This window comes from Ambystoma mexicanum, chromosome 4q, assembly GCF_040938575.1.
Source record: "Ambystoma mexicanum isolate Mex_15411 chromosome 4q, UKY_AmexF1_1, whole genome shotgun sequence".
In the NCBI taxonomy this organism is placed as follows: Eukaryota; Metazoa; Chordata; class Amphibia; order Caudata; family Ambystomatidae; genus Ambystoma; species Ambystoma mexicanum.
The window spans coordinates 271,930,899-271,955,408 of NC_090928.1; the positions used below are offsets into that span (position 1 = coordinate 271,930,899).

General features: G+C 44.9%; 1 protein-coding gene across 2 annotated transcripts in view; it reads right to left on the bottom strand.

Moving 5' to 3' along the window:
- The window catches only part of LAMA4 (laminin subunit alpha 4), a 576,642-nt gene that overhangs the window by 90,468 nt on the left and 461,664 nt on the right, over nt 1–24,510 (bottom strand). For both annotated transcript variants that reach the window (XM_069607855.1, XM_069607854.1), the window contains exon 32: nt 19,144–19,297. In XM_069607855.1, the coding sequence (XP_069463956.1) occupies nt 19,144–19,297 (154 nt within the window). The remainder of the gene's footprint in view (nt 1–19,143; nt 19,298–24,510) is intronic.

Genomic DNA, 24,510 nt, shown 5'->3' on the forward strand with positions numbered 1-24,510 from the left:
GGAACTTCCCGCGCACCCCTGAAATACACATACCCTGCTGAAATCGCGTGTGGAAATTCCCGCGCACCCCTGAAATACACGTACCCTGCTCGCACTGGGCCAATCGCGTGTGGAACTTCCCGCGCACCCCTATAATACACGTACCCTGATGAAATCTCGTGTGGAACTTCCCGCGCACCCCTGAAATACACATACCCTGCTGAAATCGTGTGTGGAAATTCCCGCGCACCCCTGAAATACACGTACCCTGCTCGCACTGGGCCAATCGCGTGTGGAACTTCCCGCGCATCCCTGAAATACACGTACCCTGATGAAATCGCGTGTGGAACTTCCCGCGCACCCGTGAAATACACATACCCTGCTGAAATCGCGTGTGGAACTTCCCGCGCACCCCTGAAATACACGTACCCTGCTTGCACGGGGCCAATCGCGTGTGGAACTTCCCGCGCACCCCTGAAATACACGTAACCTGCTTGCACGGGGCCAATCGCGTGTGGAACTTCCCGCGCACCCCTGAAATCCACGTACCCTGCTCGCACTGGGCCAATCGCGTGTGGAACTTCCCGCGCACCCCTGAAATACACGTACCCTGATGAAATTGCGTGTGGAACTTCCCGCGCACCCATGAAATACACATACCCTGCTGAAATCGCGTGTGGAACTTCCCGCGCACACCTGAAATCCACGTACACGGCCAAATCGCGTGTGGAACTTCCCGCGCACCCCTGAAATCCACGTACCCGGCCAAATCGCGTGTGAGACTTCCCGCGCACCCCGGTATACACGCACATGTATTTTTTGTCAGCGGTTGTCCGTGTTTGTGGGTACCCCTTTGCACGTCATTTGTCCTGGAGGGCCACAGTATAGGACATTCATCATGGCAGTATATAGGTGCTATTTGTTGGCGCACCTTTTGGCGCACATTTCTTACAGCCGCAGAGACGCTACCGCCTGCTTTCTTGTGGCGGTCGTGTTTGTGCCTGTGCGCTGGTTTGAGCGTGCGCTTTTTTGCCCTATTCTATTCCATGAATACGTGTTGTAGGCGAGCGTGTGGGCGTTCCGCGCACTTGTGCCCTGTACTTCCCCCGTGACGCCCACGTTTTGGCAAGTTGTTCCCCATTCCGAGTGTTACGCCCGTGTTCCGCCTACTTTTGTTACGTGCGCCGCGCTATGTGCGATTTTCGCTGTGGCCTGTGCGATTTTTGCTGTGACCTGGCGCACGCAGTTAGATGGCCTGTGCGCCAACGTGCGCCGCGCACTTTTTTATCGCACATCCACTGGTTTTCTCGCGCACGGCCTTCCATGAATCGATGTGCGCTGCTTTTCGTGCGATTTTTGCACTTGCACTGCGATTTTCGCTATTCCACTACGATTCGCACATTTTTGCCCACTTGCGCCGCGCTAATTATTCCATGAATCGGCCTGACAGTCTTCAAGAATACAATCAAATACAATACGGAATTCAGTCCCCTCCCCTCCCTCCCCCCAGCAAGCTTAGACAACAGGTATGCTTTTTAAAACACGGGCAAGAGTGCTTTGTAATGTGGTGGCAAGGAAGTGAAAAATGCTAAAATTGCTTTTAATTCCCTATAGGAGGTTCAGGGTGAGTGGTAGACACTTTAAATCAGTTCAGGTCAGCCCTAAAAATAGTTCAGGGATGGTTATTAGGTTGCAAACGAATTTTAGCACTTCAGGCAAGAGCGGCTATCTTTTTACAGATGACGAAATCAGGCCAAATCGCAAATCGCGGTAAATTTTGCGAGTGCGTAAATCGCGATTGCGTTAAAAGTATAAGGAGTAGGAAGTCGGTTCTATGCTTGTTGGAAAGCTTAGATTCTAATGCTTTCAAAGGAAAGTTAAATCTTGTTCCTAGAACAAACGGTTCCAGAGATACGGACGGTTTTGTGAAGGTAGTTTTTCGGATTTAAAGTAAACTCAAAATGACAGGTGACAGCTTGCAGCTGCAGAATTGACAGGTGACAGTTGTGCAGCTTTAAAAATGACAGATGACACGATTTCTAGGAGGCTGTTCTAATTAGGTTAAAATAGTTTGGATTAGATTATTTTAACTTAGAGATTGGGTTCTGCACAGTTCTGGCGGATACTCACTCCTAATTTTGAAATGAATGGGCCTCGTCACGGAGCTGGTCAACACGTCCAGCGGCGGTTCTCTCTGCTCGGCGGGTCAATCGAGCACCGTTTCTGCTCACAGCGATCCGGATCTCTGCTTCTGCTCACAGCGGTCTGGGTCTGGTCTGCGGTTCCGGCAAAAGTTCTTGGCAAAGAATTCAAACAGCTCGCCCGGCTGTTGAATAGTTTGGTTAGGTTTGCTGGATTCTGAAGGCCTGCTGATAATACTTTTGCTTGCAGTGGGCCTTCTAGGTTCAAAGTTCTGTAGTCTATAGGTCCCTGGTTCTGGTCTCTGTCTGGATGGGATGTCTGCCGTCAAAATGCTCCGCAGAAATGGAAAATGAATCTCCCTACCTGTCCCAGCAGTCTCTTTTTATGTGTTTTGGAAGTGGGTGTGTGTGTCACATAACTGAGCCTGCCCCTCTCTTGATTTGATAGGTCAATAGATTCTTTGGTCCCTGATTTAGGAAGGGATGGTGTGTCAGAGTGATGTCATTTTTATGACCTACAGAAATGACACTCCCCTGGTCAATGTGCACACAAATCTATTTCTGATCCAAATAAATATTTCCCAGGTACACGAGTGGTTGACATTACAAGTACATATTACACATTGCTTCAGGTAGTCTCTGTCCCGACTCTGGCATTTCTAGAAGCTTGCATTCAAAAATGGCAACTTATTTTCGATTTTAGTGGGTTTTGCAATATGGGATTTTCATCAAAAATTATACAAAGGTACATTTCCCTTCCACATATATCCCAGTAACTTTCCATGTCTCTAGCTTAAATACAGTGTCTACAATATTCATAATTAGCGGGGTTTTGCCCCAGAACATGGTACAAATTGGAGTTTGGACTCAAATCGTGAGGGCATTTTTCATACTCAGACTCTCAAAGTTGTACATTCCTGTCATTTGGTTACAATAAGTTATCACAGTTTGTATAAAATATATATTTGTTGCAATTCAACTCCCCAAAGTGTTTGGGTCCGCCTCCAGAAGTCTGGTTGGGTCAGTGATCACATGTCTCTCCTTGCTGGCAGAGGGCTGTTGACAGGAAACACTCAAAATTAACATACCCCATTCAACTGAAAGGGGCTATTGTCTCTCTCCTCCAGGCTGAAGGGGAAACCCCCTCCCTCTCACTCAGAAGGGCCATGTGATATCCTGCCTCCTGTTGTGAGTCTCTGGGGTGTTAAGAGTTCTCAGCCTCTTGGCCTCTGGGAACAGCAGGTGGCTAATATTTTTTAATTAACCCACAGGCTTTGAAGTCCAGTCGACTCAGGTCCCTTTGTCAGCCAGTTCTCCTGTCAGAGTTTAGACTGCTAGCGCCGCCTTGTGGAATTTGTCGGTACTGCATCATTTTTTGAGTTGTCTTGAATTTGACAGGAGATTTTTGCTATTATTTTGATAGGCATCCTTACATTAGAGTGGTTATGTGGAACCCCCCAACAAGAAGGATGAATCTTTAGAGTGGTCTTGTGTCCATGATTTCAGCAACTTTTTGACATCAGTAAAACGGATTTTTGAACAAAGGTCTCCGGTATTAGCTATTTTGCAATGTTTGAACTTGACATTTGGAGCTTGCCCTCAAAGAAGCAGAGGTGATTTAAAAGAGCTTTTGCTCTGACAGGTGCTGCTATTTTTCCTTTGGCACCACCTTTCACCCCTGGCGCTTTTGGTATGCGCACAACTGCGCGGTTCTCCTGGACTCTGGGATGGAATGATGGGCGGCGGCAGCTCATCCCCACCTCTACCCAGTCTATTGATTCAGCATGGGTCAAAACCCTTCACAGTACCATCAGCACAGGTTTGGATTTAAAAGCCAATGCAGGGCACACAGGCAACTTTCAGATTCTGGTGCAATGAGGTATAAACTCATGATAGCAGCAGGTAGGGCAGTGGCTTAGTTGATAAGAATATATGTTGCGTAGGGCCAGAGATGTAGGCATAGGACCTCTTTGATTGGTCTGCCATTCTTGATCTGCAAAATAGTGTACTAGGACGTTGTGGGTTTTTGACTATTTATTGAACACTTGAAAGATGTATTCAATTTTGCGGTTAGGGTGTTTCATAGTTAGGGTGAAGGCACTGTTATCCAGTGACATGCTGAAGGGAGAGAGTTTATGTTTTGAAGTCATCATTAGCATCAAGTGGGGGGCTGTGGTTGGGCATATTCTGCTGCGTGAACTGAGCAGGTTAGCTTAGCACAAATATTTTGTCTTAGACACCAGAATTATTTGGAATATCCTTGGAAGCTGAAGGGGGGGCACATTTGTTTCAAATAGGGATTAGTCTGCTAGCTCACTAGAGGTCAGTACAAAGTGCAGATAAATACCATGCCATGATCAGTGAGCAGAGGTATCAGGGACTTGGGTGAACATTTGAAAATCCTGTGAAGTAGAAAGGGCTTCAAGTTTGTCTTAAATTCAGGCCGTGGAATAATGGGACTGTGATTTATTTTATGAGAAGGGAGGAGGTTGCGAGTCAAAGATAATCCTTACTGTGTTCACCTCACACCACATTTCCATGATGTGCATGAATTGAGAGCAGTCAGAGAATTGCAACTTCTTCATAGCTTGGCTTTGAGCCTTTTTTTGTCATAATCTCTTTATTAAATGTAAACACCAGTTATTGGAAGATATTGTGACAAATCAAGGGAGTGTGTCACTTTCCCCAAGGGGAAGCCACCCCCTTTGGGACTAGAGAGGTGTGCCCACTGTGCAAAACAATCCACAGGGGATAGGGCAAGTGAGATCTCACCGTGGGTGACCCCCCCCCCTAGGGGACAGGGAATCCCTAGTTGAACATTCTATAATATCTCCCTTAACATCAGATTCACAAGCCTTTATTGGATATATGGGGGCTAATAACAACACCAATGTACAAGGCCCTATAAATGTGCTTTGTTTGGTTGCTGACCCTTCTATGATGACCAAAACTCAGAGCCAATGGCGTTGTGTCTCTCGTTACAGATAAAGATATAAAAGGACTGAGACCCTTACATGGTGGGGAGGAGCAGCTGCAGATCAAACCAGCCACAGGGTAAGATCCAACCTGTGCAACACTGCGCTCTGCCATAGCCTGCCCTGCAGCGTGGAGGAAGGACATCCTGGAGGCTGGACTACATCTCATAGGTGGTGGACAGAGAGCCCATGGAACATTACTGAGCGAGGAGGGTTGAGACCCCAGACGCCAAGGTCTCCGATGCCAAGGGAAGGAACTGGCACCTAAAGCAGCATACCAGCTGGTCCAAACAATGGCGCCCGAATGAAGGAGCACCACCAGAGAACTGACAGCCTGAGAAGCGTGGTTCTAAGCTGCTGGAGTGACCTACTCCCCGCAGAAGAGCACCACAAACAAGCAGGTAGGTTGGCCAAGCCAAGGAAAGGGAGGAGGGCGGTCAAACTCTGCAACACTCCGGGATGGAGTAAGAGTAACGAGAAACTGGATAGAGTATCAAAGGGCCCTTGGGGGGAGCTATAAGAACCTATAGAGCAATACAAACACCTCCTAGGGTAATCCTGAACCCAAGAACCAATGAGGAGATACCACAGAGCTGCAAACCAGAGAAACGTCCCAAGGGGGGAACCTGAACCTAATAACCCATGAAGGGAACAGCATTTTCTACCTACACCAAGGCTTTATGTGGAGGGGAAAGTAGTCCCCTTCTGTGTAGAAAATCAAGGAAATTTGCTTTGCGCTGACCAACTAGCCATAGGCTTGGAAATCAGGAGGCGAACCAAGAGACATTTGAACTTGGTTTTTGAACTTTAAGAGCAGGGTAAGGGCCTAGAACAATCCTAAAGAAGAGGACGTGAGAGAGACATTTGGGCAGGGGGTCATGCACCAATCAACACAAGCCAAGAAAGGGGAGTAAGAACACTTCTCTAGGCTAGGTGTTTCTGTTTCTTTTGTTAGTGGTAGGGACAGTAGGGTAGCACAGATTTGGATGGAGGATGAGGTTGATTTATGTAAGACATCCTGACAAACACCCTTTTGCTATTTTGTAGATTAGGGACCATCCACCTTAGAAGTAGGAGGCATTTTCATTTACTTTAATGAACGCGAGAGACTTTAAACATGCCCAGTTGTCCTTCTCTTGTGTCTGACCTACCACAACATACACACAATCGAAAGCATCATCACTATTTTCCATTACACATCCTATATCCCCTTATACGATCCTTTTTCTAATAAACAATATACTTTGAGACTTAAAATATGGAACACCAGCTTAGTGATGTTGAGACAGAGCAAGCTGTTAGACATTCATGTTGATTGCATATTTTCAGACTCAGAGATTTGGAGAGCAGTTCGATACTATCTACTATTATGCATCTGAGACACCACTGGCTCGAGCAGGGTTGTCAATGGTGGAACAATCATGCACTTGAGCCACCTTCAAGTCAGTAAATCTCTTTGAATCAGGGTTAAGGCCACTGCCACAATCTGGGTTCCAACTTGGATAGAAGGAATGAACCCATAATAATACTATACTTATAAGTCAGATATATTTTCCAAGATCTCGTTCAGAATGGATTGGGCAATAGTTACAAAGGAAGGTGACATGAAGAAAACTACCAATCCAGTATCCTTGCTTGAGTCATGGATCGACAGCAGTTTTTCAAATTAACCTATGGGTATGGCCTCACAGTGCAGTAGAAAGGGTAGCAATTCAATTGATGGTAAATTAATTTTTCAGAAGCTGGTGGGTAGCCTCTTTTTCTAAGATCTTCCCTAAAAATAGTAAATTAGACATTGGTTCATAAATGTTAAAGTATGAAGGATCTTGGGTTTTGAGAAACAGAGTGAATAACGTTTTCTGGGATCCCTGGACGGGTCCCGTAGAAAGGGAGTTATGTAGTTATATACAGATGGGTTTGGGCTTAAGTTTGTATACAAATGGTGTTGTGTGACTAATGCATGGTTGCTAAAAATATGTTTCCAAACACTGATAGTATTTCAAGTTCCTTTCCAATTAGTACCATTATGTGGTCTATCCTGCTGCCCAGAGTATTGATCTGTAAATGAGGTGGGTGTCCTGGGACTTCATTCCCTGCATACTCTTTCTTGATATCCAGTGAAAATAGTGTTAAGGAAAATGTTGCCAAGAGGCGACATTTCCCCAAATGTACACCCTGACTAAAATCAAACACTTTCCCAAGTATTCTAGGATTGGAGTTTAGAATCCTAATGACACCCCTTCTACAATATTTTGGGAAAGTATAAATAGCCTTCCTGGTGACATTTTGAAGGCAAGATATTCATATGGAAACTCTTTCTGCAGCCAATTGAGTTTAAAATGAAATATCCTCTCTTTTTCTCTCTATTTGAAACAAATGTTCATCACTGTGGGCCTCAATCTGAGCTTAGTGGAGTGGCAACAATTGGTGGTAACGGAATTATCACTCCTTTTAACACTCTGCCAAATGCCAAGTTTGGCATGAAGTGGAAGATTTAACTCCAGCATCAGACGGAAGGTAAATCCTCCATAATGCTGCTGAAAAATCAGCAAAACTCTGAGGAATTCCTGCTGGTGGCAATTCTGCCTAAATCCCCATGGAGTTATGTTTACTCCAAAAAATGGGGATTTACACCACCTACTACCACTTGGAATCCCACAGTAAATCAGCGGGACCAAGTGGCGGTAACGTAATTCCACTTTGCAGTAGTTTGGTGAAATTACCACCAAACTTCAGCCAAACTCAGAATGAGACCCTCTGTTGTTTTTGTTGCTAATTTTACGCTCTGACCACCATCTGATGAAGAAGTCTATTAGAGTTCAAAAGCTAATGCATTTCACCAACTCAGCATAATATGAACAGTTAGTCAAATAAAAGGTATCAAAACATGGATTTTATGTGAACTCCAATATTACAACGGTCACATATATGCTCTAGACTGATACATCCATCTTACTGTCACTGAATAGTCAAACAAAGCTTAACCTTCTCTCTGATTCTGAGGGCTCTTCACAAAGTATCTGTCCATCGTACTTGTTTTTTTTTTGAAATTTTTATTTTAATTTTCAAAATTACAATAGGATGAACAAAAACATATTAGATGATTACAACAAAAACACATATTCTCTAACCTACATACTCAACTATATACAAACCCCCCAGAGTCAAATCAGATCTAAAATCAGGCCTAATACAATAAAAGAAATTTACTCCATATCTTATTGAACAATGCTCTCTTTTTCTCCCTCAGGTACAAAACCCTTTCGATGTCAGCCAAAATATGCATCTCAGCAATCCACATTTCAATTGTAACAGGAGTAGATGTTTTCCAGTTTCTCAATATCAATTTCTTTCCCACCATTGCTCCCCGAAAGATCCACTTTCTCTGGGAGGTACTCAAATCTTCCAGCACATCAGTGCTGCCCAGCACAATGGTCTTAAAATCCAAGTGGATTCTCTCTTCGAGAACTCTCTCACAAATCTGATCAAATTCGAACCACATACCCCTCACTCTTGGACATTCCCACAACATATGTTCAAAGGTGCCCCTCTCCTGAACACACGCCCAACAGTTAGAGTTATCACTCATTCCTCTTTCCATCAAACGCTCCGGTGTCCAATAAGTTCTATGCAGAATCTTAATCTGCCGCGATCTTTCAACCAGACTCAAAGAACACAGTTTCACATTCTCACAGATTCGAGACCAATGCTCTTCCGCAATGTCCTCACCAATCCTTTGGTTCCAATCCAGTCTCACAGCATCACTTATCTTGTAGTTGGACACAATTTGTTTATAAACATAGCTGACCAAGCCACAACCACTCACCCCAGGTATCCAACCAAGCAAATCCAAATTGACTCCTTTCTCCATATCTACGTCACCTACTGCTCTCCGGATCTTCCGATAGTCCGCCATACAAAAGGTAGGGATATCAAACTTCAACTTGACTTCTCTGGCAGTCATCCAAGTCATACCATTAAAAAGGTCCCCAATCCATTGAACCCCAGCAAGGAACCATTCATGCCAGAACATAACTTTCCCTACATATGTAACACTCGGATTCAGCCAAAGTGAAGCATTCGGGTCTCTCAATGCATCGAAACCCAAACACTCATTCAAAGTCAACCACGAAGTCCGTAGACTCTTAGTCAACGGATTCTCCAACCTCCGTCTGTATGGCTGACTCGTTAATAAAGCCCGGGGTGACAACGGACTCACATGACTAGATTCCGCTCCAAACCAATCCGTACCATCTGATTTAATACATGCAAATAAGGTACGGGCCATGAAGGCCAGATGATATGCCCTGAAGTCTGGCACCCCTAGCCCGCCTTTCGACAAGGGCAATTGCAGTTTACTTATCCTCAGGCGCGGAGGTTTATGATCCCACAAGAAACCCTGCATAAGCCTATCCAGTTCCCGCCAATACCTTTTCTCAATTTCCAACGGAACCATACTTAAAACATAGTTCACTCTGGGGGTTGACACCATCTTTAAAGCATTCACCTTCCCCCAAAGGGAAAGTTGAAGCAAGGACCATCTATCCAGATCTGATTTGAAAGCAGCACAGACCACATTCATATTCACTCTCACAAAATCTGCAATTGTTGGCAAAATCCAAACACCCAGGTACATTAACCTCTCAGCACACCACTTGAAGCCCAACCCAGTAACCAATTGTTTGTCACATAGTGGGACAAGGGGTAGAACTTCCGATTTCGCCCAATTAATCTTGTACCCAGAGCACCGATGAAAGTCCTCCAGAATATCCATAAGCACAGGCAACGATTCAGCAAGATTCCTAAGGACCAACAGCAAGTCATCAGCATATAGCCAAGCTTTTGTTTCAAACCCCAACCATCAATACCCTGCAGGCCATCCTCAGTCCTCAGCTTAATGGCTAAAGGTTCAACACTGAGTACAAACAAAAGAGGAGACAACGGGCATCCTTGTCTCGTTCCACGTTCCAAATCAAAAAATTGGGACCTCCAACCATTAGTTTTGACATCCGCCGTGGGCTTGGTATATAGTAGTCTGACCCAAGAACAAAAATGATGACCAAAACCCATTTTTTCCAAAACACTAAACATAAATTGCCAATTAACCCTATCGAATGCTTTTTCGGCATCCAATGAGAGAACCGCCGAGTCTTCTGAAAGTTCTGACGCTCTAGCGATGGTACACAGTAAAGTCCTCATATTGCTGGACGTCGTCCTACCCTTAATAAAACCCGACTGATTCTGATCTATCAGTTTCGGTAGAAGATTTTCCAGCCTTAATGCCAGAACCTTGGCTAGGATTTTGTTGTCCACATTAATTAAACTTATAGGTCTGTAACTGGACGCCAAAGTTTCGTCTTTGCCCTTCTTTAGAAAGACCGAAATCGTTGCATGTCTAGTCGTATCTGGAAGCAGTCCCCGAGCCTTAGAAGTCACATACATATCCTTTAACAATTCCAATGCAGAATTAGGCAACCATCTATAAAACTCCACCGGCAGTCCATCAGGGCCCGGAGACCTGCCTACATTTAACTTAGAAATTGCATTCCTGACCTCATCCACAGTTACCGGTTCTTCCAACAAAGTTGACTCCTCTACAGAAATTTCTGGGACTGGGATTGCCCCCAAAAAATCTACATTGGTTGCATCAGTGTATGTCTTATTTCTATACAAATTCTTATAAAACTTCATGAACACCTCATTTATTCTCAACGGATCAAATGTAGTCATTCCACCAGAGTCCGTAATCGATGTGATTGAGCGCTCCGACTCTCTCAACCTCATTCTGTAAGCTAGCCAACGATCACACCTCTCACCCCGTTCAAAATAAGTGCACTTTTGTTGAAAATACCTTTTCTCCACTCTGTCAGAAATCAACACAGTCAATTCCTTTTTCAAACGATTCAACTCCGGAAGTAAAAACAACTGTGAAGGATCCACCATCAATTTCCGTGATAAATCATTTATTTTATTCTCCAATTCCAACTGCGAATTGTCCCATTTCTTTTTCAAGCCTCTCGCCAAATTAATAAACATACCCCGTACAGTACATTTGAAGGCCTCCCAAACTGTGCCCAGCTCCACCTCACCATTACAATTTTCCTCCACAAAATAATCTATTTCTGTTGAAAGTTTGGCCATCTCATCAACATTATCCAACAACATAGGATTCAGTCTCCACGTAAATTGTCTGTCCATTGGAAAATCCCATCTCAAATCAAGAACCACATGTGCGTGATCCGTCAGCACAATATTACCAATACTACTCGCCTTATAACTCTGTAACATACCTCCTGACATCAAAACCATGTCAATCCTTGAATAAGTCGCATGCGCTCCTGAATAGAAACTGTATTCCCTTACCAACGGATTGTTCATCCTCCAGCTGTCCTTCAGATCATGCTCCACCATTAAATCCAATAGTGCTTTAGTTAGTACATCAGTTCTCCTGCAGAATCTGTTATTGCTCCTGTCCAAGGTATAGTCAATAACCGTATTGAAATCTCCGCCCAAGATTACGTTACTAGTCCCTAGATCCTGAACTGTTTGTGCAACCTCCCTGAAGAAAGAACCATCATCCACGGTTGGCGCATAAATGTTGCAGAATGAAACCACCTTGCCCTGAATGTTCGTCAGAATGGCAATCATCCTACCACCCTTGTCACCTATTACTCTTAGTACCTTAATCGGGGCATTTTTCCTTATCAAAATCACCACACCCCTGGACCTTGAATCAAAAGAAGAACCGTATACTCTCCCTACCCAGCCCTTCCTCAAACCATCCAAATCTTCCTTAAGAAGGTGAGTCTCCTGAAGTAAATAAATGTCCCCATTCAAATCATTCAAATAGGACATCACTTTCCGTTTCTTCTGCACATTATTCAGTCCGTTCACATTCCATGAAATAACTCTTAATTGATCCCCCATCCTCCAGACCAGAAAATCCACCCCCACACTATCCAATCTAGACAACAGGTCCTGATTTATGATATTGACCCTGAACCCCAACCCAACCCCCCAAAGACAGATGCAAAACACCAAGAACAGCAAACCAGAAAAAACTCCTATACTCATTCCAAGTAGTCCAACATCCTGGACACCTCTCCAAATAACTTGAACTCCCATTAAGCCACCCCATTCCATAATAGCCCGACAGCTCCATTTAAACATCCCCCCCAGCAGCCCCCCACTGGCACCACAAACCTCGCATCTCCCGCCATTTGTTCAGTGAAGGCCATGACATGATGTCCCCCTGTAAAGCACAGAGGACTATCTAGGGAAGAAGTAGAGTCAAGGAAGCTGCCCAGGAGAAAATGCAATGTCCCCAATAACATCGCACCCTAATAGGGCAGTCCCTGAGCCCATCGTAGTACAGTCAAAACGCCAACACAGCCCACTCCGCCACACCACACGTGCAAATCCCCAAATGTGTACTTCTATGTCGAGATCCTGCAGAGATATCTAAATGCACACAACCCCACCTGCACGAGCATCCAGCCTGCATATAACTTGCCATTCCTGAAAACAGCACATCAAATCCAACTGTAAAACACGATAGAAAGGTGAAGCATTAGACTCCAAGTAACATTGAAGCAGGATCACAGTATTACATTGAATTGAAAAACCTTTGTATAATCCTTTTTTCTTTCATGTACCAGCTGTAGTAGTTTGTGATTATAACATGTAAAACCGTCTAGTGGTTAGTGGCTACACGGCAAATAATGAGTCTTTAAACATATCGAGTACATATATGTCATCTCACAACCCATTATGCGTTAGTGAACATGCAGGAAGGAAGAAAGCTGCAGATCACAGCAGTGTAAAATCATCTCATGAAACACTGCACATTTTAATCCTGCCAAAACATGAGGAAAGTTCAGTTCTCCAAGCATACTGAGCGCATATATTTGACCTTTGGGAGAGGACTGAACAACAACACATGTAATACCTGCAAAGAAATGACAGGCTGACAACCACTAGCACACACTGCCTGGCACTACAAAAGAAAGCCAGGCAGTGAACAACCAATAGTGCAATTGCAAAAGAAAGGTCATGATGTCCAAAGTGTTCTACACGGAAGAGGCCCGTGTCGTGTATGCAGAAATGTTACTGTTAAAAAGGGCGTTCTTTAGAGGCAGTCAATCAGCTGCTGGCTCCCCTTCAGAATGTTATATGAGGCACTTTGATGCACCATAAAAGCGTAAAAGCAATTACTTTTAATGGCACCAGTGTAAACAGGCAGTGTCACAAGAATAGAAGCGTACGGGATCAAAGGGACTAGCCCCGCAGTCTCCCGCCGCCAGTTGATTAATTCCTTGGGCGTCCCACGGGTGTTTTCACAAAGTAGAGGTCAGGTAAAGCAAAGAAAAGTTAGCAATCCTCCTCTCTTAACCCATATTAGCATTGTACAAACAAAAGAGCATGAATTCGGGTAGTTGCGATGCGAAAACGGTGCCAGCAAGTATGAAACGGCTGCAGAGGAGGAGCAGTTTGAATGCGATCCCACGGAAGTTGGGGAAAAAGCAACCCGCCGGCTACACATGTGGCGAGCACCCACATAATAGGGACAGAGCAGAGATCGGGGCACTATCTCACCTGCCATACCGAGTGCAACTCCCAGCTCCGTATCAATGATACGTGACCAACTCCACTCCCCAATGATCCTGCCACAGGTCAGCTGACTGGAGCACATGACCGAGCAGGCAATGCATGGTCCTCTCTTCTAACCCCTCCGGACATCACAACCTGGCCAGAACATGACGGCAAGAACGCTGAGAGCGGCAAGAATGCATCAATCGAAAAAACGTTTAACTGAAATATTGAGCCGGCGCCATTTCTTCACAATGTTATTCAATGCCAAAAGTAAAAATTGAAATGATAATAAAAAAAAATAAAAAAAAGTTACGTTCAAACCAATACACCTACATTTGGTAAAAATAACATCTGTGAAAATTAATTTTCCATCAATCCAGTCTCCCGAGCCTTTAACCATTTAAGAGCCTCATTAGGATCTCTAGTGATTTTCTCCCCCTCAGGAAACATCAAAGTTAGCCAGTTAGCCCTGTTGAGAAAGGCTTTCACCCCCAAAGACCTTGCCAGGTCCTTGGGCTCTTTAAAGGATTTTCTAATCTCCACAACCTCCTTTGGGTAATCTGGGTAAATAAAAATCCGCTTCTTCTTATAGTAAATATTTTCAAGCTGTCTTGCTACTTTCAAAACTTCTTCCTTGATCCTGGTGCACACGAAGGAAATTAGGACTTGCCTGGCTTTACCCTGAAGGCCCATTTTCTTGCCAATCCTGAATGCATTATCAATGTCCATAAGTGTTATCTGTCCATATTTGATTGAACTCTTCAAAACCTCCAGCACTTTTAAGGCCAAGTCCTCATTTTCTTCTTCCTCCAGTCCAATGATCCTTATGTTCCTGCACCTAATCTTCAAATCCAGTTCCAATGTCTTAGCTCTCCCTTTATAAAAGTCATCTTTCAAGTTCTTATAGGCTCTGAAGCTTCCCGAGATCTCCGATGACATAGAGGCACTGCTGCTTTCCAACACTGAAACACGGCTGTCCACCTGGGCCACCTTCATAGACAAATCCTCCATAGATGCTTTAACATCAGTCACATCCTGAGCAACCTTACCCAAGTCTTGTGCCACTTTCATCAGTAGAGAGTAGATATCCTGTGGACTTGGGATTTCTGCCATGTCTGCAGCTGATTTGGTTTTCTTCGGGATAGGGTTGTCAGCAGTTTCAATTTTCTTTTTGGAGTTCATATCTTCAATAATCCATAAAGGAGAGGGCCAGGAGCTGCTGGTTTAAGCTGCTGCCTCTGCTGCCCGCATTCCGGAACCCTGTCCATCGTACTTGTATCCTCAGTCACCCTTGTCTATTTGATTCATCTGTGTGTTTCCTCCTCTTCACCCTAGAGAGCCCATTGTGGGGCTGCGTGGTGGTAGGATGTGCTATACAAACGACCGAGCTACATTAAAAAAGGAGGCAGCTGGGAGAATTTTGTGGGGTTCTCCCCTGTCACTATTTTACCTCTGGATTTGGCAATATATATTAAGGAGGGAAGAATGATATTGCACCAATGTAAACATGGACAGTGTCTATGCAAGTGACGGAGACATCCTTAATGCATGTAAGGAGGTCTTGAGATCAATAACAGAGATGTGAAGAAAGTCTGTAAGTTTACAAATGTGAGCGTGCCCGCTTCTGTCACTCATATGCGCAGTGATTATGAACTATTTAAGGTGTTAAAACAGGGACATCATTTAACCAAAATGCCAGAGGTAGTGGAAGTGATATCACACGACCCTTGACCTCTGCTGACATCACATAAAGTGATGTCTTCTGACCCCACCCCGAAGTGACATCACGGGAAGCGATGGAACACGACCTTGCACCCCTTTTCAAAACAGGAAGTGGCATCACATAGCATTGTGTTTAAGTACACTATGAAAAATATGGTTATGGTATCACTGTCCAAGGCCAAACGATAATGATGTGTTATATAATATAGCACTTACGCGCTTCATATAGAACAAATATAGATACAATATCACCCAACCTGTGTTGGTACTCATTTATCAACCTTAACAGGAAGAAAGGCTGAATTGAACTTGACAGGAGTCGAACCTGCAATGTGGAAATCACACACACATTGCAGCAGAGAGCCCTCTACCAACTGACCTATCTTACTGGCTATAGCTACCAGAAAACCAGCCACTCCAGAAACAAAGAGCCACATGCTGCTGGCCACAGCCCAGGAACCTCAAATAAAACACATTTAAAAAAAAAAAAAAAGTTTTTTTTTTTTAGGGGTAGCAAGGGAGACCACAGGGGTAGCAAGGTAGACCACAGGGGTCACAATTGCGACACCTGGTGACCCCTAAATGACGTCCCTGTGCTAAAGGAATCAGGCGACCAGTTTTGGGGTTTATGTTTGATCTGTTGTCGTGATGAAAGTGTTTGTAGAGTGGGTGATCGGGTTGGGTATGTGTGGCTATTCCTGGACAAGGTTATACCTATGGGAGGTTAGAGGAGTGGGCAGTTTGATTTTGAGTTTATAAATGAAGCTCTCTTGTGCATGATGTTTTTGGAGAGCTTGTGGTGGTGGAGAGGATATCTGGCAGAGTAAATTGACATTCTTATATATTTATAGAGTCTAAGCAATAATTGCGAGTATTATGGTAACATCTCTTCCATTGGCCCCCAGAGCCCTTAATTTGACCCCCAGAACCCTTGTCCCATCCCCCAGATTCCCTTTACACCCCTTTCCCTGGCACCAGAGCCCTGTTTTACCATTTGCCTGGGCCCAGAGCCCTTCCCTCTGTCCCAAAGCCCTTTCCTCAGCTCCCAAAGCCCTCCTCTCACCCAGAGCCCTTCCCTCTGCACCCAGGGCCTTTTCCAGACCTTTCCTTGCCCCCAGTGCCTTTTTCAGCCCTTTCCTTGCCCCCCAGTGCCCTTTTTCAGCCCTTACCTCGACTCCCTGATCCCTTTGCTCGGCTGTCAGAGTCCTTTCCTCAGCCCCCAGTGCCCTCTGCTTGATCCCTAGAGCCCTTGCCTCGTCCCGAGAGCCCCGTTTCACCCTTTTTTTTCCTCGGCCCCCAGAGCCCCTTATCGTCCTTTCCTGGCCCCCACAGACCTTTGTTCAGCCCCCACAGCAATTCCGTAGGCCCACAGAGCCCCTTCCTCGGCCATAAGAGCACTTTCCTAAGCTACCAAACCCTTCCCTCAGCCCCAATAGTTCGTTTTCACTTCTTTCCTCGGCCCCAGGTCTGTTTCTTCGGCCCCAGAGCCCTTCACTCAGCCCCCAGATCCTCCCCTCAGCCCCCAAAGCCCTTCCATCGGCTCCCAGAGCTCTTCCCTTGGCTTCCAGACCTCTTTCCTTGGCCCCCAGAACAATTTTTCACTGTTTTATTTGGCCAACAGAGTGCTTTTCTGAGTGCCCAAAGCCGTTTTTGACCCCTTTCTCCTGCCCCGGAGTCCTTTCATCTGCCCCATAGAGCACTTTTCCACCTTTTCCTTGGCTGTCGGTGCCCTCTTTCAGCCCTTGCATCTGCCCCAGGGCCCTTTCATCAGCCCTAGACCTCTTCCCTTGGCCCAGAGCCCTTGCATCAGCCCTCAAAGCTCATTTTCATCCCGTTCCTCGGGCCCCAGAGCCCTTTCCTTGGTCCCCAGATCCCTTTCCTCAGCCCCCAAGAGCGCTTTATCACCCCTTTCCTTGGCCCCCATAGCCCTTTTTCACCTCTTTCCTCTGCCCTCAGAGCTGTTCCCTTGGTGCACATAGCTGTTTCCTCAAGCCCCATCACTCCCGCTCTTGCTCCACTGGCACCCCACATCCATCCCAGAGAATTGCCTTGCAAGGACTCTGGATTCCATTCAACGCCATCCACCTCAAAACTCCATCTTACTTTCATGACAAACTCAAACCCATCACTCACACAAACTTCAGACAATCCAGCCAACACCTTCTACACATTCCACTTTGCAAACTCACATGCACACAAAAACAAGCGTTTACCCACTGGGCACCCAGGGCATGGCACACCATATCTCTTCACATACACACTGCATCCTCCATCACCACTTTCAGAAAGAGCCTCAACACATACCTGTTTCCCCAGACATAACCCTGCCCTCCTCCACTGCTATCACTATCTATCCTAATCTTCCTACCCTTCTCTGAATACATTGTGTAGCTTCTTTTTTCAACTCCCACCTTATCAAACTTTGAACCATGTAAGGAGCTCCGAGGTCCTCTGGCTAGGGCCAGTGCAAAACACAAATTCAAATAAAATAAACTAAATTAATAAATGTATTCAGGTTAGTGTTTGCTGACACATAACATTAGTAATTGTTAAATGTCTTTGAACCACCACAGTGAAGAGACGTCCTTCTACAAAATATATAACTAATGTTATGTGCCTGCAATCAGTAACTTGCAGACATGTTTGGAGTTACTGGGTGAGTAGAGCTCAAGTATTTAATAGATCCCTACTTGTAAATGTAAAATACAATAAACCACTTCAAACGCCAAAACTACTGCCATTGTCAATGCTTGTTAGAGTAAGGTTTGAGCTGGTGAATTGACACCTCTGCTAAAATAGTTTATAAAGTCAAGGCTGCTTTTGGTTGTAGCTGTCAATTCAAAGAGCACAGTCTCCTATCAATCCATGAACACTGAGCAGTCTGGAGAAGCAGATGTCTGTGAAGGTTTGGCAAAAGGAAGAGGTCCGACTTGGTGTCCATTGAGCACAGTGATATCAAGGAAGCTGCAGGGAATAACCAGTGTGTCGGAAGGTTAGGGTTAACAGTTAGGAGTTGGGAAAAAGGAGAGAGTTGATGGAACTATGAACTATCACTGCTGCTCCACCGGCTGTCCTTCGAGGGCAGTCAATGTGTGAAGGTGGGAGCACTTGGGATGATGAAACCTATGTCTTGGCATGAGCTCTCATGGAACCGTGTTTTAATAAGTCAAACGGTACAATGCTTTCAGCAAGGTTTTCCAGAAGGTCTGAGAGGTTATTTACTGGATCACCAGAAGAGTGCCTGGTTAGGAGCCCGAGTGGGGGAATTGGATGGTCAGTGCATTTAGAGTACGAGGATTATTAACATTATGTTTCCTTTGGGCATTTTGTTTGGTTCTACTACAGTCTTTTAGAGGTGAGCAGTGAAGAGGCACATTGTGTGACCGAATGGGTGTGCAGCCCCAAGGTCAGAAAATACCATTGATGGGTTGCAGAAAAATATAGTCACCTATGAGGTTGGGTGCTATGTGTTTCATATTGCAAGTGGTTGAGTTTGGTCTGGAAGTCAGTGCTCTGAGGGTGCCAGTTGGGTTGGTCTCAGATGGTCGGAGCACGCGATCTCCTTTTCTGGCCTTATTCTCATTTCGTGGGAACAGAGATGGTTGTCTGCCTTGTGAGCATGTATGATGACTTGGATCAGATTAGCAGCTTGCCTCAACAGCTACCCCCAGACACCAGCATCTCTTCAGTCACTTGAACCACACATTTTGGCAAAACGTTTTATCAATGGGTACCTTTTTGTTTCGATTTCCTTTGGGTTTAGAAGTGTTTTTCTTCTCTTTCGAGAGTAAGGCAACCGGAGCGGATTCCACTGGGCAGCCGTACAGGGAAGTGCGCACCTTCTCATAGTACTTTTGGAAATCCTCCACCTCCACATCTCTGTCCAGCCTGAGGTTAGAATGGATAATGTCAAACAGCTGGGTGGTGATCGAGCAAATAATAGCAAAGCATTTTTCAACTGTGTTTCCATAAGGGTTTCTTGTAACTTGATTTTGTTTATAGATCTGAATAATAAAAATGTGATTCATATCTTTTTATTATTTTATTTATTGTGTATTTGGTTTCATATCCACCTTTACACATTCGAAACAAATTCAGAATAAAGAAATGTCAGTATTAGAACAAACATATTCGATTTTCATACATTACATGCGATTCATATCTCTTCACCCAAGAGTGGCAAAAATCGGACATGAAGCACCATATAAAGGCTTAACAAAGTTATTCCACCACATTCGCTCTAGAGTGCTCTCCTATATATAGTGGGGTATTTGCAGCCTTGTAGCAACCGTAGGCGAGTCCTTGTTGTTAACTGTATTTATAATGCTGGTTAGATAAGAGAAAGCGTAAAAGGACAGCAACAATGTATTCCTGCTACTGAGGCTGCCCAATAGGTAAGTGAATATACTAGTGGAAAAGCCTTTGTACATGGCCCAAAGTTGTGTTGGATGGAAAATAATTGTATTTACAGAAAGCACTCTGTATGGGGGAAAAAAGAAAGTATTCCTAAGGCAACAGCTCCCTCTACTGTGCATGACTGCATCATACGTCTGGTCTAATTATTGTGAGATGTTTTATAAAAAAGAGCAATGTAATTTCATACTTTTACATAATGTTTTTTTTACAATTCCTATGACTGCCATTAATTAACTTCTTTGTTATTATGAAATTACCTTCTAACCCTTTTACCCTCAAGCGATGAATGGTATGAAATATTTTGAAACAATGTTTAACCAAGTGTTTAATGGTATAATTAATTGATCTTTTATAATGCGCTTAATACCGTGGCCCTGTCTCTAAGCTTGAGACAGCAACTCGAACCTGTGTTGCTCTGCATTGTCTTGCTTCCAAAACAGACATGTTGCCCCTGATCTATCCTCCCGGTCCAACCTTCTTCCATTTCCCTACTCCATGTGTGTAACCAGAGTTCCCCGCTGTTCTTGACTTTCCATCTCTAGACCAGAGGCATTGCTCGGAGGAGGCTGGGGGTCTATAGCCGTCTTTTGGTTGTAGCCCCGGATAGAAGTTCAGGGGCTACAACGAAAAGGCTAGCTAGCCCCGAGTCCCAACAGTCCTGACATTAGCGTAGCCCCAGATCTTTTCCAGACTTAGAAACACCCCTGCTCTACACCCATTTCCCACCCGTCTTTAGAAGCACGCTCATTGCTGCCCGGTCTTCCTATTCTAATAGACCAGTCTCCAACTGTTGCCTAAAACATGTTTCCTCATGTAACTATTACTGTTTGCTTAGTGTTTTCCTATGTTGAAATGTTCTGCTCCAGTGGCAGTTGAATTTTAACATACGCACTATCCACGATTTCCAGTGTAAACTAGAAGGCCATGCTTTTCATCCAGCAACCACTAAACCCACTTTCAACTGTGTGATATATGACCGGGGACCCTGAATGCAGCCACTAAAACTAATGCTACTAAACTAAAAGTCAATGGGCCTCATTACAAATCAGGCGGTCCGGAAATAGCGGTGGCGGTAAACTCGCCGCCACCGTTGTTTCCGGACTGCCTGATTCCGACTCCTGCAGGCGGGAGGTGATGTTCCCGCCAGGTTTGACCTGGCGGGTTTAACACCGCCCGCCTGCAGGCGGACAAGGAAACACCGGCAGCATCACGAGATGATGCCGGTGTTTCCATGATCCCCATTCCCATTGAGTCCCCTAGGACTCAATGGGAATGGGGATTAACACCTTTCCGCCTCCGTGATTCCTGGGAAACCGGGGTTGTAATGCCCCGTTAATTCTGGGAATCACGGAGGCGGAATGGTAATACGAGTCCGGCGGTAACCAGGCGGTTTTACCGCCTCGGTTACCGCCGGTCTCGTAATGAGGCCCAATGAGTTAATTAAGATCAACAAGTGAGTCAGTCAAGGGGGACTGTGAGTGATTTGGGAACTGAGGTTTACTAAAAATTATTCAGCCTTGCAGTGCAAGGGTTAATTGATTTTTCTAGGAATGGTGACTTGAGACCACAAGAAGGGCAAACAAAGCTGGCCACCAGATGCTTTCAGCATTGTTTAGTGATGCGGGTAGCTGTGCTTGTGGGTACTGATAACTCACTGACCGATGTGGGGTGACAAGACTGTTTCCAGTGTGTGTTGGGCTGCCTGTCCCTGAAGGCCATGATTCTAGCCTACCCCGCGGATTCCCAAAGCCATTCTGGCAGTACCTACATCAGTGCCTGAGCAGCTGCTGGTTCATGCATCATTTCTTCATTGACTCGGAACAGTCCTGCATCTAAGATAAAGGATTGCACATAGATGCTGGTAATAATGATATGATATGATGTGGCATTTATAACACGCCTGTACAGAAGTGTTTCTAGGCGCGACAAGACAAGGGGGGGGAAACAAAAGGAAGACAAAATAACGATCTTACTAGGCCTTGTGTCATAAGGATCGTGCAAGTGCAGGGAAGAAGGAAGGGGAGAAGTGCCAAGGGGGAGGGGAAGTGCAGTTAACTCACAAGTGCAGCCAGCGTATGGCTCATAAGTGTAGACAGAAGGGACTGTATGGTTGCAGATACAGACCCTTAAGTGTTGGGGAGCCCGCAGGCAGCGCAAGGGTAACTGGACAGGCAGGAGCCTGGGCATGAGTTCAGAGGGTGACCAAGTGACCAGTGCGCGGAGCAGCCAGGTGCATCAGCAGGGGAGAGTAAGAGAGAAAGCAGAAGCGAAAAGGAAGGTCTCAAGTTGCTTCCGGAACTAGAGGTGGTTCTGCTCAAGTTTGAGAGAGGCAGAGAGGCTGTTCCAGATGGAAGCCTCAGTCGAGGAGATAGATCTGCCCCCAACTCTCTGCTTGGAGAAGCGTCTGACCCTCAGAGGGTTGCAGGTGGATGAGCGTAGAGCTCGAGAATAGTCAAGGCACAGTTTGACAGAATCACCTTTGTGCGATCTCAGTTTGACTCTGAGGCACAGACGGAGCTCAGAGCCGGACCTACTCTTAGGTTATGCACTTCTCTTCAGTGGCTCTAGTCTTCACAGTACCCTGTCCAGTCATAGTTTCGAAAAAATAGTTTCTGCATGCAAAAGTTTCGACACAAAAGAATCGAGAAAAAAAAGTTTAAAATGCATCTTTTTCATGTTACAGGTTTTATTTTTTTTTCGTATAGAAAAAAAGTTTGTTTTAAAAAGAAAACAGGGGTTTGTGGGGGCACCCCTCATTAGCCCCCCAGCCTCCCATTAAAATTTTTTTTTAAAAATGCATTCAAAACTGTATGTAGAAACTTTGACTGTCGAAACAGTCACTATAAACCCACAGTACTACCTCACTGATGCGCAACTGTACATGATTGCTGGTCAGTAATGCATACAGCAGGGTCCACATAACTCTGAGCACAGTGCACCAATGCCACTTGGTCAGATAGAGGATCCTAGGCAGGGCAGACTCAGAGCCAATACCTCTTTCAGCTCACCCGAACCCAATTGCAGGGCTTAGAGGCGGTAGAGAAGGGTGGGTAAATTCAGCCTTGTACTCTATGACAGCTGTGTCTTGACTGCCAGTGTCACACCATGCCCACCATGCCCATCAGCACTCAGGGAAGAAGGTGCTCTGCACGCTTCCGACTCACCAAAGCCCAAATCGACAGCCATCTATCTCTTGATAGCAAAAGAGTCCAAGAACAGCTGATGAGGGAATGAAAGCATGGGTGGATGGGGCATTAGTGCAACGAGGATGACAATGATCAATTAATTGTTGATCATGAAAACAATCTATAATGGTTTTGTTAATGGGCTATGGTGGAAACTGGTAATGATGTGCTCGCTGGGCATAATAGAAATGGGCCATAATGTGCTAACTATGAATAATTAATCTTGTCATGACATGCAGACTGAGCAAAAAGGATACCACATTTTAGAAATTGAAGAGTAAATTAATAAAGGTGGACAAATGTCATGTTTTGAATGTGTGATTACACTATTACCAGATGAGCCAACTAACACCTATGAATAAAGAAACTGAAAACCCTTAAATTGTGGTCAATAACAGAATGGAACTGGTTTGAAATTTTGTAATTGTAAACAACAAATCCAGTGTTACCTAGAATCTGAAGTTGTAACATCCTGCACCTCACATTGCATCACATCTTGTGTCCCACTTGACCGTTTGTGTGCTGAGCTAGAGTGTACAGGACAGCCTCTCCTCTTCCTTAACTTTCTTCTGCCACCCTAATGGCTCTCACCATCTCTCCTACCTTCTACAATGGCCACACTATCACCTACCCTCCCAGCACAAGAAGCACAAGAAAGACATACCCTGGCCCATGGACATCATTTCACCAAAATGCCAGGGGTAGCGGAAGTGACATCACATGACCCTTGACCCCCTGATGTCATCATAGGAAGTGTTGTCATTTGACCCCGCCCAAAGTGATATCGCGGGTAGCGATGGAACACGACATTTCACCCGTTGACAAACAGGAAGTGGCATCACATAGCATTGTACACTACGAAAAATATAGTTACGATATCTCTATGTCAGGTACAAACATACAAGAATGGATCGCCATATCTATCCTTAAGATCAGTGTGTATAGGCCCATATTACCAAATTACTGTGAATGCAAGCAGACGTCCATGACCAAATGATAATGACGTGTTATTATATAGCACTTACGCTTAAGAGCTTTATACAGAAAAAATATACAGCCAATATCACCCAACCTGTGTTGGTACTCATTTATCAACCTCAGAAGGATGAAAGGCTGAGTGAGGCGTTTAAGAACAGACTAAATCAGTGACTCACCCCCCGAAGTGTGACCGAAATAAACATTTAATGAGCCCAGCAATTACTGTATAGAATTCCAGAAAGACACATTATTTGGTATTCCTATTCTTTCTTATTTAGCGTCAGTGCTGAAACTGTTAGACTTGTGGCACTCCTGTTTTTATTTTTCTTATTTTTTTTAAGGGGCCTGAACAAGAAAGCCAGCTACCCCAGAAGTAAAGAGCCACAGCCCAGGAGCTTGCATTACAAAAAAAAAAAAACTTTTTTTTTTAAGAGGTCGCAAGGGAGACCTCAGAAGTCGCAGTTACGACCTCTGTCGACCCCCAAATGACGTCCCTGCCCTGGTATACCCATTGCAGAAACC